Source organism: Opisthorchis viverrini (genome assembly GCF_000715545.1).
Source record: "Opisthorchis viverrini unplaced genomic scaffold opera_v5_169, whole genome shotgun sequence".
Lineage (NCBI taxonomy): Eukaryota > Metazoa > Platyhelminthes > Trematoda > Opisthorchiida > Opisthorchiidae > Opisthorchis > Opisthorchis viverrini.
Window position 1 is genome coordinate 1,013,648 of NW_008751824.1, and position 14,180 is coordinate 1,027,827.

General features: G+C 40.6%; 1 protein-coding gene across 1 annotated transcript in view; it reads left to right on the plus strand.

The window, feature by feature from the left end:
• Nucleotides 1-1,824: 1,824 nt before the first annotated feature.
• Nucleotides 1,825-14,180, plus strand: part of T265_07368 (hypothetical protein) — a gene marked incomplete at both ends in the record, with an annotated part of 65,822 nt that continues 53,466 nt past the window's right edge. The window contains 5 exons of the mRNA XM_009172867.1: nucleotides 1,825-1,951; nucleotides 2,187-2,266; nucleotides 3,263-3,319; nucleotides 6,399-6,469; nucleotides 10,528-10,581. Coding sequence (XP_009171131.1) covers nucleotides 1,825-1,951; nucleotides 2,187-2,266; nucleotides 3,263-3,319; nucleotides 6,399-6,469; nucleotides 10,528-10,581 — 389 coding nt within the window. The remainder of the gene's footprint in view (nucleotides 1,952-2,186; nucleotides 2,267-3,262; nucleotides 3,320-6,398; nucleotides 6,470-10,527; nucleotides 10,582-14,180) is intronic.

Sequence of the window (14,180 nt, forward strand, 5' to 3'; positions counted from 1 at the left end):
TCCTTTTATGATCGCTACTCACTTTGCTTACTTGTTTTCAGCTAGATTACTGATCGGGGATTTCAGAATATCTGGCTGTTTCGGAATATTTTGGTCAAAATTCGTAAAATGTAGAATGAATTCAAGGCCTCCAGATTTGAAATAGGGTGTGACACTGAGGAATCTGATAATGGCGCTCCTTTTAAGCAGAGTTCAAAAGGAAGAAACAAAGACAACACAAGCACAACCACCAACCCACCGCTAGACACTACTACGCTCCACAATAACGCACTGATGATGTCACCTCGATTGGTGATGAAACGTTTGCAATCAGATTGCCCAGGTCAGCGAACAAGCCAAAGACCATCATCTACGCTACCTGGGATACCAACATTTTCTTTTATAAAAAAGAAACAAACTAGTTGAAAAAGCCATAGGCCAAGGGAGTTCATTGTACGTTCAAACTTAGCTTTGTGTAGATGATCAGTTTTCCATCAGCCAGAGTAAACTCACCCCTCAAAAAAGAGCATGCCGCTAAACTTTTAAATACCCCCTTTGGATAAGCCTTTTTTCTGGCATTCAGAATACCGAATATCTAGAACAGAACTTTCTGATTTCCTCAGCAGTGCTAAGATAGACTTTAATAGTTATGTAAGTTTTTCCGTGCTATTTGTATGTTGAAAACGGATCAAGTGGTCAAAGTGCGCAATTTTGCAGGTAGATCTTGCAGCCAAACCCAACACTAACAGTTCGACTACTCGTGTTTGGGCAACCTGGAAAAGAACCGGTATTAGTGCATCCTTCTGGGTACATGTCAGCCAAACCACGCAAGAGTGTTACAGCTTACAGTGTATAAATTTCAAAAACAAGTGATTTTTTCTTTTCTTTTTTTGTTCAGAACGGAGTGAAAATAATTGGATTATGCTAACCATCCGTTAGGAAACAGTCCGGTCCAAGAAAGTTATATTTTTGATTAATTAGAACTTCATCTTTAAACACGGTGCTCTCAGAATTGCTCAAATTCGAAGCGAGCGGACACAAAGATGAAAACGGGCACCTGGCTTATGTGATATTCACGGATAAATCATCATTTTAATTGAAAAAGTCGAATGTCAGTCTAAATCGACTCAGTGCCTGGTTTTTAGCGTGCTACAGAGATGATGGGAAAGTCGAGTACACTGATATCATGCACTGCTATTTGACCATTTTGATTAGTGTTAAAAGTATGCAGTAAAGGCCATTGTTGGAGCTTACTGATTCAGAATTTCACAGTGAGTTGAATATGGCGGGCAATTCAACTTGTTGCTATATATCGATATAACTTCTCATGTATGTGAACGCTCAACATTTTTACTGCCTAGACCTCCGTATGTCCATTAGCCGCTTGGACGTCACGTCACTCAAAATTTTTCAACATATGATCTGTAAGACAAGAAACCTGCTCCATTAACTTGCGTCCTAATTCGGCCTTATTCGTGCATCAAATTAAAGTTTCACATCGGACAGAAAAGTATCACATAATTAGAACAGCAAGTATAACATTGTTCCTTCTTTCATTGTTAATGTATATGTTTTTTACATTAATTGCCCGACTCTTTCCGGACCCTTGCGGTTGGGCACAAATGGCGAGCATCACTCTTGCCTTCCCGAAGTAGTAAACTTATCTGTTTAGCTATATTTGCTAGTTAAAAATTTCCATTTCCAGCAGAATGACCGATTTCGTTCCAGTACCCAGTTTTTCGTTACTTCCAGTGTCCCGTGATTGGCTGATTTACCGACCAATCCTTTTGGACATGCGACAATATTTCAAGCCGCGTGGAGTGCGCGAAATCGTGGCACGTAGCTATGAACAAATTCCGGTCTGTTCTTACATTGTGCATGGTTATTTTGGTGGCGGTATTTGCCCAGGAGGAAGAAGGCACTGCCGAAGCTTCCGAAGCACCTGCTGAGTCTCAAGCGCATCCCGAACCAAGTGAGTCCCTCGGGGGTTTATTTCTTTGGAACAATGGAAAATGTTTTTTCTCTGGCCAGATATACCTGCAAACTTATTTCAACATTTTGAAAATCAACATAAACCACTATCGCATGCATTGTAGGATATCACGGTCTAAATTTCAGCTTATCTTCTCTGAGCTCTTGTGCATATGCATGTGAATAACACCTCAAAAAATTCCGAATGTTACCATCTTTATTTCCCTTGTTTATAGGCAAAAAGCCCTCCAAAGCTTGTATACCGAAAGATGGAAAGTGCAGCGGAACACTAATTAAAGCTTGCTGCGGAAGCCTGGTATGTGAACTGTCAGGTCTATTCAAAGGACATTGCAAGGAGTGCCTCGAGAACGGTCGTGTGTGCACGCGCAATGTCCAGTGCTGTTCAGGAAAATGTTCCTGGACATTCCACTGTAGAACCCCCTGAGGTCAAATTTTAAAAACGTTGAAAATAAAACTATTCACTTGCAACAAATGGTGTTTTTCTTTTCTTTGCATTGATATTAGCTGACATCTAGATCGAGTTTTGTGTTGTACGGTTAAAGCCATTTGAATTTCAGCCATCCTGTACACTGAAGGACAAACAGAACTATCTAAGCTTCTTCAAAAGGAGTGTCTCTCGGTGGTATACAAGTAGATGATCGTTGAAAAGCGTGGGCATTAGATGAAACACATGGCGCAGAAGGCTGTTGGATTATATTAGTACTACAGGGATATAGAGAATAAAATGTCTACTTGGCGGTTAAAAGGGGTGGATAGGGTCACTGGCTGGTCACTTAGTGGCGATACTACGAACACTTCGCTTGGGATGTTTACCAATTAACTAAAAAATAACTTAAAGGAAAATCTAAATTCTACTTTGAAGACAGAATAGAAAGCCTCTGATGAGTTTGTCCAAGTAGTAGAAAGAGTGGGAGCCGCGGAATGCCTCAAAGCATCTGTCAACCGCAATACCCTTGAAATGATGCGGTGGTATAGTAGTCCTTCAGGTCCCTTGAATGCAGTGAGTTTCAGGAGGTTGTGTTCTTGTCAAAAGAATTGAACTATGATTAAATATTTGCAGAGTTGTCCACAGGAATTTTATTATGTAAGTCATATGCTTCGTAGAGCAGCTTTTGTAAACAAGCTCAAATAAAGGGTTACAAATTTACAAACTAATTTGACAAACTTTTACAAATTTTACAAACTAAGAAAAACCGATGTCAGAACAGAATTCTTTCTGTCCTGACACAATTGTTCTGTTGAGTACATAAATTATTGGGAAGGCACTGGATTGAAATTTCCCTCTTTTCAGCGTTTATCATCAGGGCGTATGGACAAGGACTCGAACTCCGGACGTTTGATATTTGAGGTAAGCGCGCCGATATTACTCCATGAGCGCACGCTGAAAGAACCTAAAATATCAAGCCTGAATGGCCACATATGCTTGCAACTGGGTGACCTTATTGGTTTGCCGGGCGTCTAGAATGACCATTCAACAATTGTGCTGGTTCTGCCGTTCAGTCGAACGCCTCGTCATGACTTTGACGCTACGGCTGCCTGGAATCTAATGGGTAATTCTAATTAATCGTAGTTGGTCGCCTGTATCATAGAAACACATTGCAATTCAAATATGCCTACATGCCCTCGCGAAGAAGCAGTAACACACTTTCTCCATCACACTTATTTCATATTGGGGTTAAAATTCCGGAAAAGCCGGGGATATCAACTTCTCATGGGATCTAAGGGGAACGGAAATTTGGACACATACCTTGAGGTTCACTGCGCCAACATAAAGCTTTTCCGTTTTTTCACATCACTGAACAGCACTGTAAGTTTTAGTGTTTTTGGACGTTCTTAGTTGAATAATGTGAGGAGGTTTAAATCCATAAGAGATAAGAATAGCCAAGGGTCACTTTATTCTGATGCGCATCTCGCCCACAAATACCTACTTGAGGTGAACAACGGTGTGTCTCGCCGACCCAAGTTATGAGGCCTTAAAACTTTTACATCACTTTTCAGCCTACTGATCATCGCCAGATGCTTTGTTTTTTTATTCCGATTTTTGATATATCCAAGTGGTTTTCATGCAGTCAAACTGTGTTCTGGCAATGTTTGATAAGTTTCTGATAAAATTTAGAGCTCCAGAAGTCAAATATCGAATGTCAGCCGTTGACCAATCAATGACACCCGTTGTTGGCATGCACATAATTAACGGACATTCGTTCTGCAGATCATGCAACTCCGTATGATCTTGTAACCCTGAAGTGTACAGAGCTTAAATCTGGTCCACTCGAGCTTTTAACAGTGTTACCAAGGTTCCGAAGGTTTCCCAGGAACAACCGTAACCAGTTCAAATGATAGTGACTTTTGCCTTTGGGGAAAATCGTTGTCAGTAGAGGTCATGTTAACTTCTTTCATGAGCAGTCTTACTCAATTCTAGTGACTAGTCAGAAGAGAGCTACTTACATGTGGGTTGCCAAAGCTCTGAGAGTCACGCATGTATGGTCAAGTTGGATCAAACTACGTAAGAAGATGTATACTACGTACGAGGAGACAATTTGGTGTAGCAGCTCGTCCTTTCATTTTGAAGCAAATGTAATTTCAATATTTTGGAATTTATGACATCCTTTTTTACGTTTGGGTAGTGCATTCTAAAACTCGTCACGTTCGAACACGTGACAGATCTGATCGATATGGAGACCAAGCGCTGTTAGATTCCTGACATATTCTCGTTGCGAGACCATTACTATAACAACACTGTAATAAGACTGAGAAGTACCAGATGCCGTGAAGTGTACAGCCCACGAAGGCAGTCCTTTCACAGGTTGGGTATTTTATGTTTTCAGTGTGCAACGGACGTAGTTAACACACTCCGCGACAATTGTCAAAATTCATGAGGAACCGAAATCATCTCCTACGAGGGACTGACGTAGCAGAAACGCCAACTCGATTCTGACGAGTCTTTTGCAACAAAAACGGTCATCGAATAACTAGACCGTCAAAGTGAAGCACATGGTTATAGTTTGAAAAGTTTTCGTTGTTCTTCTACCCCGAGTGCTCTTGTTTGGTCAGGTTACTTGAACATATATTACCGGTAAAAGGAGGGTAGACCTTTGCCGTAATAGTATTTATTTGCAACCACGAACCAAGCATTTACAAGCTATTAGACACAGAATCAAACATCTCGCCTGCACAGAGCTTTTGAAATTGGAATATCTTCAAGCATACTGTTGAAATTTCATGGAACTTCTTTGAATATTACAAATATAAACTACAGAGAGGTTCCGTAACTTCATCTTCCGTCAGATACAAAGGGAGGAGGCTGTACACTGTACAATAGACTATATGCACGCTTCATCAGTTATATGGACCGTTACGCATCATCCCCCTCGAAAATCAGTTACATTCCACCAATGTTCCATTCGCCTCAGTTAGTTAGGCTTCAGAAGCTGGTCTCTTTGTCACCTATTCGGGTGTGTCATGCCACTTCTGAAGCTGAGCAGCGTTTCCTATTTTTGATCCTCGACAGTCCTGAGTGGTACGGACGTCTGCTTAACGTTGGGTAAGGAAAACTGGCCTTGCCACCGACTGCCTAGCTTTCGCAACCCCAGTCCACTCCTTCCAGGATTCTGGTTATCTTTTCACTTGATTGTCCCGCCTATCGGGAATGGTTGTGCCTTCCTGCCCAGCGTTTTTACTGTTGTCCTTCCCTCAACAGCGGTCAAGTTTTATCGGACTCTCCCGTTCTCTCCCAACTCCTCTAAATACAGGCGAGTTGTCGGCCATAACCCAATTTTCTGATCAATTATAAGGCGTGGTTCTTGACCGCACACAAACATGAATTGGGAATTGACTGTGTTTGGGTGAATCGACACACGATTTTCTAAAAACACCATCGGTAAGTTCTCTCATTTGGACACCAGTCAATACTTAGTCTTTCAGCTATTTTGCGAATGTTACAGTGCCTCCTTAGACGCTTGATGCCAAGCTGCTGTAAGGAGCATCTGAACTCCTCACATTCAAAGCATGGCCTCTGATACGTTAGATCATTTTTTNNNNTCACGGTATATGCTAAAGTTGCCTCCCTTCACGGCAATGTTTTGCAGTACGTTCGTTAAATTGGAACCAAGCCTCCGAAAAAACGAATGCCATCCCCTAGATTGATAATGGGTGTCCCCAGGCGTAGACGGCAACTTCTTCCGGTCTTCGAGCTTCATAGCTAGTCATTAGTATCCGGAACGCAAGTAGAACGCTGTAAAATACAGGGATTCCTGGGGCGAATAATAAATCTCTCACCTTCAATTAACGGCCAGTTTATTCAGATGTACGAAATCCACGCAAAATCCGTATTCCCTTTTCGCATTCTTCACAAATACCTCGGGGCGTTGTACGCACCGTTGGCCTCCTCATTTATGCCATCTTTTAACATCTCTTAAACCTGTTCATAGACCACCTCTCCTAGATGGAGCGGTGGTTTACGGCGCCCACAAGATCGAAGGCATTCTGTATATACGGCTACGTAAGTATCCCTGACCCGCTCACTCTGATGGGGGATCACAATACAATAAAATGACTATTTTCACGTCCCGGGTGGGCTGCCTCTCTATGACCTTTTCCTGTTCCATTAGATATTTCTCCGTAAGAACTTGGAATATATGTGGAACTTTATTTTGCTTTGCTTTAGAAAGCTGCCGACAAAAGCAGTTGCAAGATTTGCCCCGGGGAGTAGTGCCTAGGGGCTGGCCAGCAAAAAATATTCACTCTTAAAGCATTGGAATGACCCAACACAACTAGCTAACAAGTAGTACCTGAGACAAACAAAGAACATGCAGTCTTCAAAATAATTTCGTTTACCAACCAGTTGAGAGATTTTGCCATCCGTACCTCCATGTAGTACGGTAGCAGATACTGACATATAATACCGTCGTTATAAATATTAACCAATAATTCACTGTAGCCTCAATCGATCAGAAAATTAATTAGTTTTTGAAAAATTAAATACCCACCTCTTTGAATCTGCATTCCTCAGAGATTAACTGAAGACCACTCAGCAAGCAGCTCCTAAAATTCTCCAACATTTGGGGCATGAATCCTAGTCGGTTCCAAAACGCTCATCTTATATTCACAGAGAAGGAAATCCTGTGGTCCTTTTTGTGCACTAATGAGTTTACCGTCGTTTTCGGCCCTTCGATAGTACTCACGAGAAAGTTTAACCACCAAAGAAGGAAATAAATATTTATGCATTCATTGCCGCTGCGGGACTACACAGGCCTAAAAATACTGAAATTTATATTTTTTCTGAAAAACCATGTTTTGGATTTTGAGGATTTCTCATAAGTTAGGCGCACGTCCCTTACGTGCTTAGCTGGTTATTTGGTGCATGCATTTTTTTCTGAATACATTAGATATAACAGAGATACAAGAGATACTAAAATCAAAAAAGTACCGGAGATACTAAGATACTAAAATACTAAAATCTATATTGAAACGAACACCCATTACTCAATTTGACCTTGCACGTATGACCAAAGTAAGCCACTCGAAGACGACCTCAAATAGCAAAGAAGGTGCTTCAGTACCTTAAAGTTTGATCTAGTTGATGCATTCTCTCCAAGAAACATTAACTTTGCAACGTTTTTAATAAAACAACAATGAAAATAAGAGGTTTGGCTGAGTCTTCTGAAAAATTCATCTTATTCTGCAAGCGAGCCTTTAACTAAACTGGGAACATCCCATGCTTTTGATAATTTCAGCTCAGTTGAAAAACTGTGCTTGTAATCACTAGGCAATATGTGTTTTTCAGTATTAAATTGCTAATGATTAATGAGTATTTCGGATTTTTTTGTTTTATAGTCATTCTGGCCAATGAAAGCATTTTCTAAACCGTGAAAAATCACCTGAGCTTTTCATAAGCTTATTTCGACTTAAGATCTGCCGCATAAGGACTACAATTACCATAGCCTCACCAGGCAGAGAAGAATGACAAACCCAAGTGACATGTGTCCATTATTTGCGGTTTCTAAAATGGTGTAGGTTTCCAAAAGGTTAGGCTGAATAAACCTTTCCGTTGTTAGAAATGAGAAAGGTTTGCCGTGGTCTTACGTACATAGCGTTGTCCAACAAACGTAAGAGGCTTGCAGGAGACTAATGCGAGAAAAGGTGAGATAACTAGACACCACAACGCGTCACCAGTATCACCCTTACCATCAGCGTCGTCATTGTTGTCAATATCAACTTCAATATCAACATTAATAATGCAACTCCTCGAATATTTATTCTTCATTGCGTAGCTGATCGACAAACTAAATTTGAAAGCGGAAAGTAAATGACTGCAGTCTGCGACCCAAAGACGTAGACGAGAGTCGCACCACATGAAAAAGCAATTTTCAATTTTCCGTCCGAGACAAAGACTATCCTTCAAAAGCTTCGAAATAACATACGGGGACATTCACTCTTATCAGACATCGTGACCGAATGACGCATACTTGGTCCACATAATTTCACCCATTGTTTAGCTACTTGAATGTCGCAAGCAATATGATCGATTTCGTGTTTTAGGTCGGCGCCGTTTCGAATGCGGAACCTCGAGCAACTTGTAGTTTTATGAAGTATTCACGTAGATTTAAGTCATGTTGTTGTCGTTTTTTCAGATGAAGGGTTCAGTAAATTGTCTCAATACGAATGTTCGCTAGCATCGAAGTTTACCACAGAGAACAATCATGAATTCCCTTCCAATGAATTGACATATATCAAGAAATAACCCGAAACTAGTACCACGCACAAGTTTATAGAAAAATTAACTTCATATCCTTACGAAGATTCAGAAAACTTTATCTGACTGTGTTACCCACGACCAAAATGTTTGGAACTTACGTATTAGTTTTCTTGGCACTGTTCATTTTCAGCTGGTAATACTTACGGCGAAAAGATGGTAATTCGGATAGAAACGTAGGACAAATCCGACGGGGGTTTTGGAATTATGTTGTGCTTCATGCATCTCCAGTGTTCCCATTCGAAAATTTTTGGTTGAAGATTTCCGAACACGCGGTCTATGGGAGTTTTTAATGAATTGGAAAATATTTGAGACCGACTGAGTACTCATCGTTTCAGAGGAGTTTGGTGAGTAGTCAGTGGATTTATTGATAGGCAAACATCACCTGAGGATTTCAAATAACTCAGTACCAAATCATCACAATTAAGATCAGCGCAGTAAAACAGTGCAACTAGGCAAGCTCAATGATTGCTTTTCACGGCTCACTGTTCTAGTCATCCAACAGAAAAGTGTAAGACATCTGCTAGTTGTTGTAGCGTAGTCAATATATCAGATAGACCCTGAAGTAACAAAAAACGTTGCCTGTTGGAAAAGAGATTAAACTTCGCTTTAAGTAAAAGAGTTTTAAGAGCAGAGGAGATTATTCTTAGTATTGAGTTCTTGTTTCAGAAACTTCCTTAAATGGATGCGGAGAAATTACCTGTGCAGTTGGTCACAGTCCTAAGGCTCCGATAACCAGAGGCTCAAGCTGTTGCACCGAAAGACCAAGGACCCTTAAATGGCTTGAAATATATATACAGTATGATGATTACCAAAGTGGGTAATGGAAGGCCAGAATTGTCAAGAATAAGATTGACTAGCTGCAGAAAGTTGAATAACATTCGGTGACAACCGTAATACGAATCTCATGAAATCCAGCGTATGGGATGGAGAACAGCTTCAGTAAATACGGCACCTGGAAGGTTACAAATTCTTTGATTTTTTGTAGAGAATGAGTAAGCTGACTGCTATTTTTTCATTTATAGCCCTAAAACGATAGATCACACAGAACGGTGAAGATCGTACATCTTAGCTTGTAGAAACTCCTAGGCATGCCTGGCGTTTGTATTCGAGCACATGGAGCCCCCGATACGTTGCATAGCCAGAGATTTGGGACAGAAGAGAAAGCTTGAACTTATATCCAAACCAATACAAAGTTACTGAAAGGAAAGAGGCTTAGGACGGACTTGTGAGCACTCATCCGGCAAAAGAGAACTCATGTGTTCAAGCCCCGTAATCTTGATAACTTGAATTCCCCATCATATGAAGTATGGATCATATTGGATCAGCTTCAGATACCCTATACTTTCATGACACATGAGACTGGTTGAAGGCTAGAGACCATTACATGCTGAGACCTAACTGACACTGTTGGTCTGGTTGTTTTAATGCAGTACATTATAGTGCTGCCTCATCGACTTTTAAACGACTGAGTGTTTTGAGCGCCAAACGGAAGAGCTAGCCGGAGTAAACATGTACCTCAAAAAGATTGACACCAGACTAGTTTGACTAAGTGTCATTTATCAAAAGGGTTTGTACATGCATCCGGACATTATAAGAAAAAATTATCAAACGCTGCGCCATGCGATCTGAAGTCTAACGCAAAACAAGGTATAAAGGAGAATACTCACAAGGTTGCTGAGAGCTCCTCGACAGCCGACTACCGGTTTCGCCATTCTTGGGCCCCATCAGGTAGGCACAGTCCCCGAGTTTCCGTCAAACTTATGTTCTACTTGAAGGCATAAACTTTTTTATTTCTTATTCAGATTGCCCCGAGAACTGTTGACCAACAAATATCTGATGTGCCATGAAACAGAAAAGTATGCTTTTATTCATTAACCCTCTCAGTAGTCCATCACTCGAAACAGTAAATCCGAACCACTCGTTGAAAGCGAAATCCCCGACTCTTTCTGTGTCTGCCCTAGGATCTGCATCAACCTGATGATTTAGTGTCGAGAACATTCAGGCTTCCTGCAACAAATATGAGATTTTATAGATGTTTTCGACGGAATATAAACAACCACAGTGCGCGACCTCACTACGTTTATACAGTTCCTTAGAAGTATCTTATGATTTCCACGCGAGATGAATTTAGTAAAATGAGCACCGGTTGTTTTGCACTGAAGAGATTGAAAACAGAACCTATATTTCACTACGGAAGCAGTAGAAACATGAATGCTTCCTTATTTCTTTGCACAGATATCGGTAGGCCGTTATAGAAAAATCGTGCTGGTAGCACCTCAGTCTCTATTGTTTACATAGAGATCAGCACGATCTGTCAGTTTCTACTAATTAAAATTCTTAGATCGATACCGTGCAACTGGTACCAGTATGGTCTTTTGGAATATTCATCCCTCACATGCTGTAGAGGCCTACTACCACTCAGCAGTGGAGGGGCCTGGTCATACACTGAACATACATGTAATCCGAACATGTATTGGAGCCTAGGATATATAGTGATCAAGACGCTTCGGAAGATTTTAACACGACCCCATCTGTCATCGAATCACTACTCTTTTCAGAAAATGTCTAACGATCAATTGACGAGTTATGGAGGCGTTAGTGTATGAAGAACAGTGGATGGGAGAGAAATAAGTGTTCTGAATTAAATATTAGTCCCTGTCCGACGCTTGTGCTACCAGGTGTCCTCATTTGACCTCCTGAGCCCTTTTCACTATTCGCACTGGGCTAATCTGCCGTATTCGCTCTGTCCACCGCTGGCAGAATTCTCCGTCAATGCTTCATTGCTCTTATGGTTATTATTTTGCAACGCGGTGGAGGATTTTCAAACCATTATGACTTCCGCAGTCAACTTGGTGATGATGGTGTTCGACCATAAAGTCGTTGTTGCGAACTTCGTCCTAAAATAGTTCACACCTGTTTCTCATGAATGAAGACGTTAAAGTGGCTTCAAATAAGCTGTAAGTGAGGAAACCTGTTCTAAGAACCCGAAAATTACTAAGCCGTTCAAACAATTATCCAGACGGTTGCAGGTTCAAATCTCCGTGGAGTTTCATGTATTCACACTCTTGATGATTGCTAATAATAATTGCTAATAATAATAGGTTGTTAAAGGATTTCCAGCTTGCTAGCGTAGATTGACTCCACTTACATTACGTTATTTTGGTTAACATTTTTTTTAAAGTTGCTACAGACTAAAGGCTCTCCGTTTAACGCGCTCAAAGAGGAGAAATTAGTTAACGCTTTACACTCGCGGTAAAATTGTATTTCTGCAAAGAGAGACACGCATTTTTGGTACCCGCCATCCAAACGTTTTGCACAAGGGTCATTTCACAAGGCAGTTGACACGATGATTGAGATGTTACATATTTTTACATTGCACAATTTTCATAGGTTCAAAGAATTCTCAACAAACTTTTGATTTTTTTGTAATGTCTCGATAAAAAGTAATAAAATTGCACCTTGGAGAAAGCCCGTATTACTTCAAAGTGACGAAGTGTACTGTCAACTAAACATTGTGCCTCCGAATAAGGAAGAAAGGAATCAAACAAGCGACGGAGTACCTAGTAGTAGCCTATGTAGATAGATTTGTTCTTCCACAGTCAGTATGTCCAAAGAAGCAAAAATTCACATTCACCCGTAGAACGACGTTTGTCCAAGGACGAAAAAGCAGTTTAAAATTTCTCTAGGCAACTTTAAGGGAGTTAGAAAAAAGGCGATTGCGGACTTTTATTAAGGCTAAAATGGAAGCACTAAGCCAGCACATCCCGGCTGTTTTGCTAAATGGCGTAATATAAATTGTCCCTAGAAGATGAGGTGTTGAGCAACTGGCAAACGCAGTTGAGAATTCCAGCATGACTCAATTTAACTCACGGGCATGGCTTCTGCGCCCATTAGAAAATCTTAGTCAATAAGATTTGATTAATTGCAACAAAACCACCGAGACATTCGGAGGAAACATAAATTTAGAGGAACGATCGGGTAATAATTTACAAGTGTCAGTCAAATTCAATACTTACGAGATTTAAACCGAAGTTGTGTCAATGTCTTTCCACATACCATTTTGGTACAGCTCCAGTTCTCTTTTGCTGTGTCCGTTCGGATTTACAAACCAATGCCTTCACATGTTTCCTTGTATGTTTGTCGAATTCACTCGGGATATTTTCCCTCCGACATCTGTAGACATGTTTATCATGTCAGAAATTTGCTTCAGATGAAAATAGCCATCTTTCTACCGTGGTGAAATAGGTTACTTCAATTAAGCAAATTGAGGAAATCTCCTGTGTAGACCATGTAAAGTCCAGCTAATGTAAGAACCTTCAACAGAACAACACCATCATAACTAATAAGGATTTTAAACTGGAAGTCATGAATAGAAGAAAACACAAAGAGTAATGTACGACTGTTCCGGCACAAAGAATGGAAGGGTCCGAGGTTCAGAGACGTATACATATCCAGTAGGGTTACGAAACAGGAGTTAGATGACATTCCTAGTTAGCCACTAAAGTAAATTATGGAGACCCGAGAAAATAAAAAGCTTAGGGCTTACCTTAATAAAATCATCGCTGTGATAAAAAATATTATCGGTGATAAACGTCGTACATGTTGAGAAATATCCCCTCAAGAGTTCATTCAGCGCAATTCATGAAACTTGAAATGTGATACAAAAATTAGTACATGGCGTTTTCAGAAAATTGGGAAGGAATCCAGTTCCACGGTGTATGTCAAAGTACATTGAAAAAGGCTTGAAGTGTTGGTTACCAGTTTAAGGAACCAAAATTGAAAAGAACTGCAATTCTTCCTGCTTGTCGGCACGCGCAGTAGTAGGAAATAATCGCATGACTGAATAGTTATTGGACCGTTATGAAAGAATAGGTTGCCCCCGATCCTTGAACCACCAGTACGCAAATGTTTTGAAGACGTTTACTTCGCCGTACGAGCCGTGAATAGCCACTCTTGGTGAAACTCATTCAAGAAGATACAGTGAATGAAAGAGACACTGTGGTAAGTAAGTTTTGGAACCAGCCACCTAAAGACCTTCGAGAATGATCTGAAACGAAGAATAAGATGAATAAGTGGGATTCGGTTGAAAGTACGAATGCGCGGGAAAAATACTTGACTATAGTTGAAAAAAGGAAACCGGTTTGGATTAAAACATGATGAAGCAACAAAAAGCATGAAACAGATCACAAATGACAACGTTTGTAAATGCAAATTGATACGGCAACCCCAAATCCAAGGGCGGGCCTTACAAGCCTCTTCGGCAACGGTCTGAAAGACCATTCTTCCAACAACCGATATTAAAACAGACCTTTGAATGTCCCGTGTTCAGCTGTCCTAAGATGACTGGGAACAGGTGTAATGAAAAGGAACTAATTCATTTGGCTTAAAAACCTCCAATGTATGGTGGTAATAAGATAGTGAAACATCTAGGAGCGGCATTGCAACAACCATGACA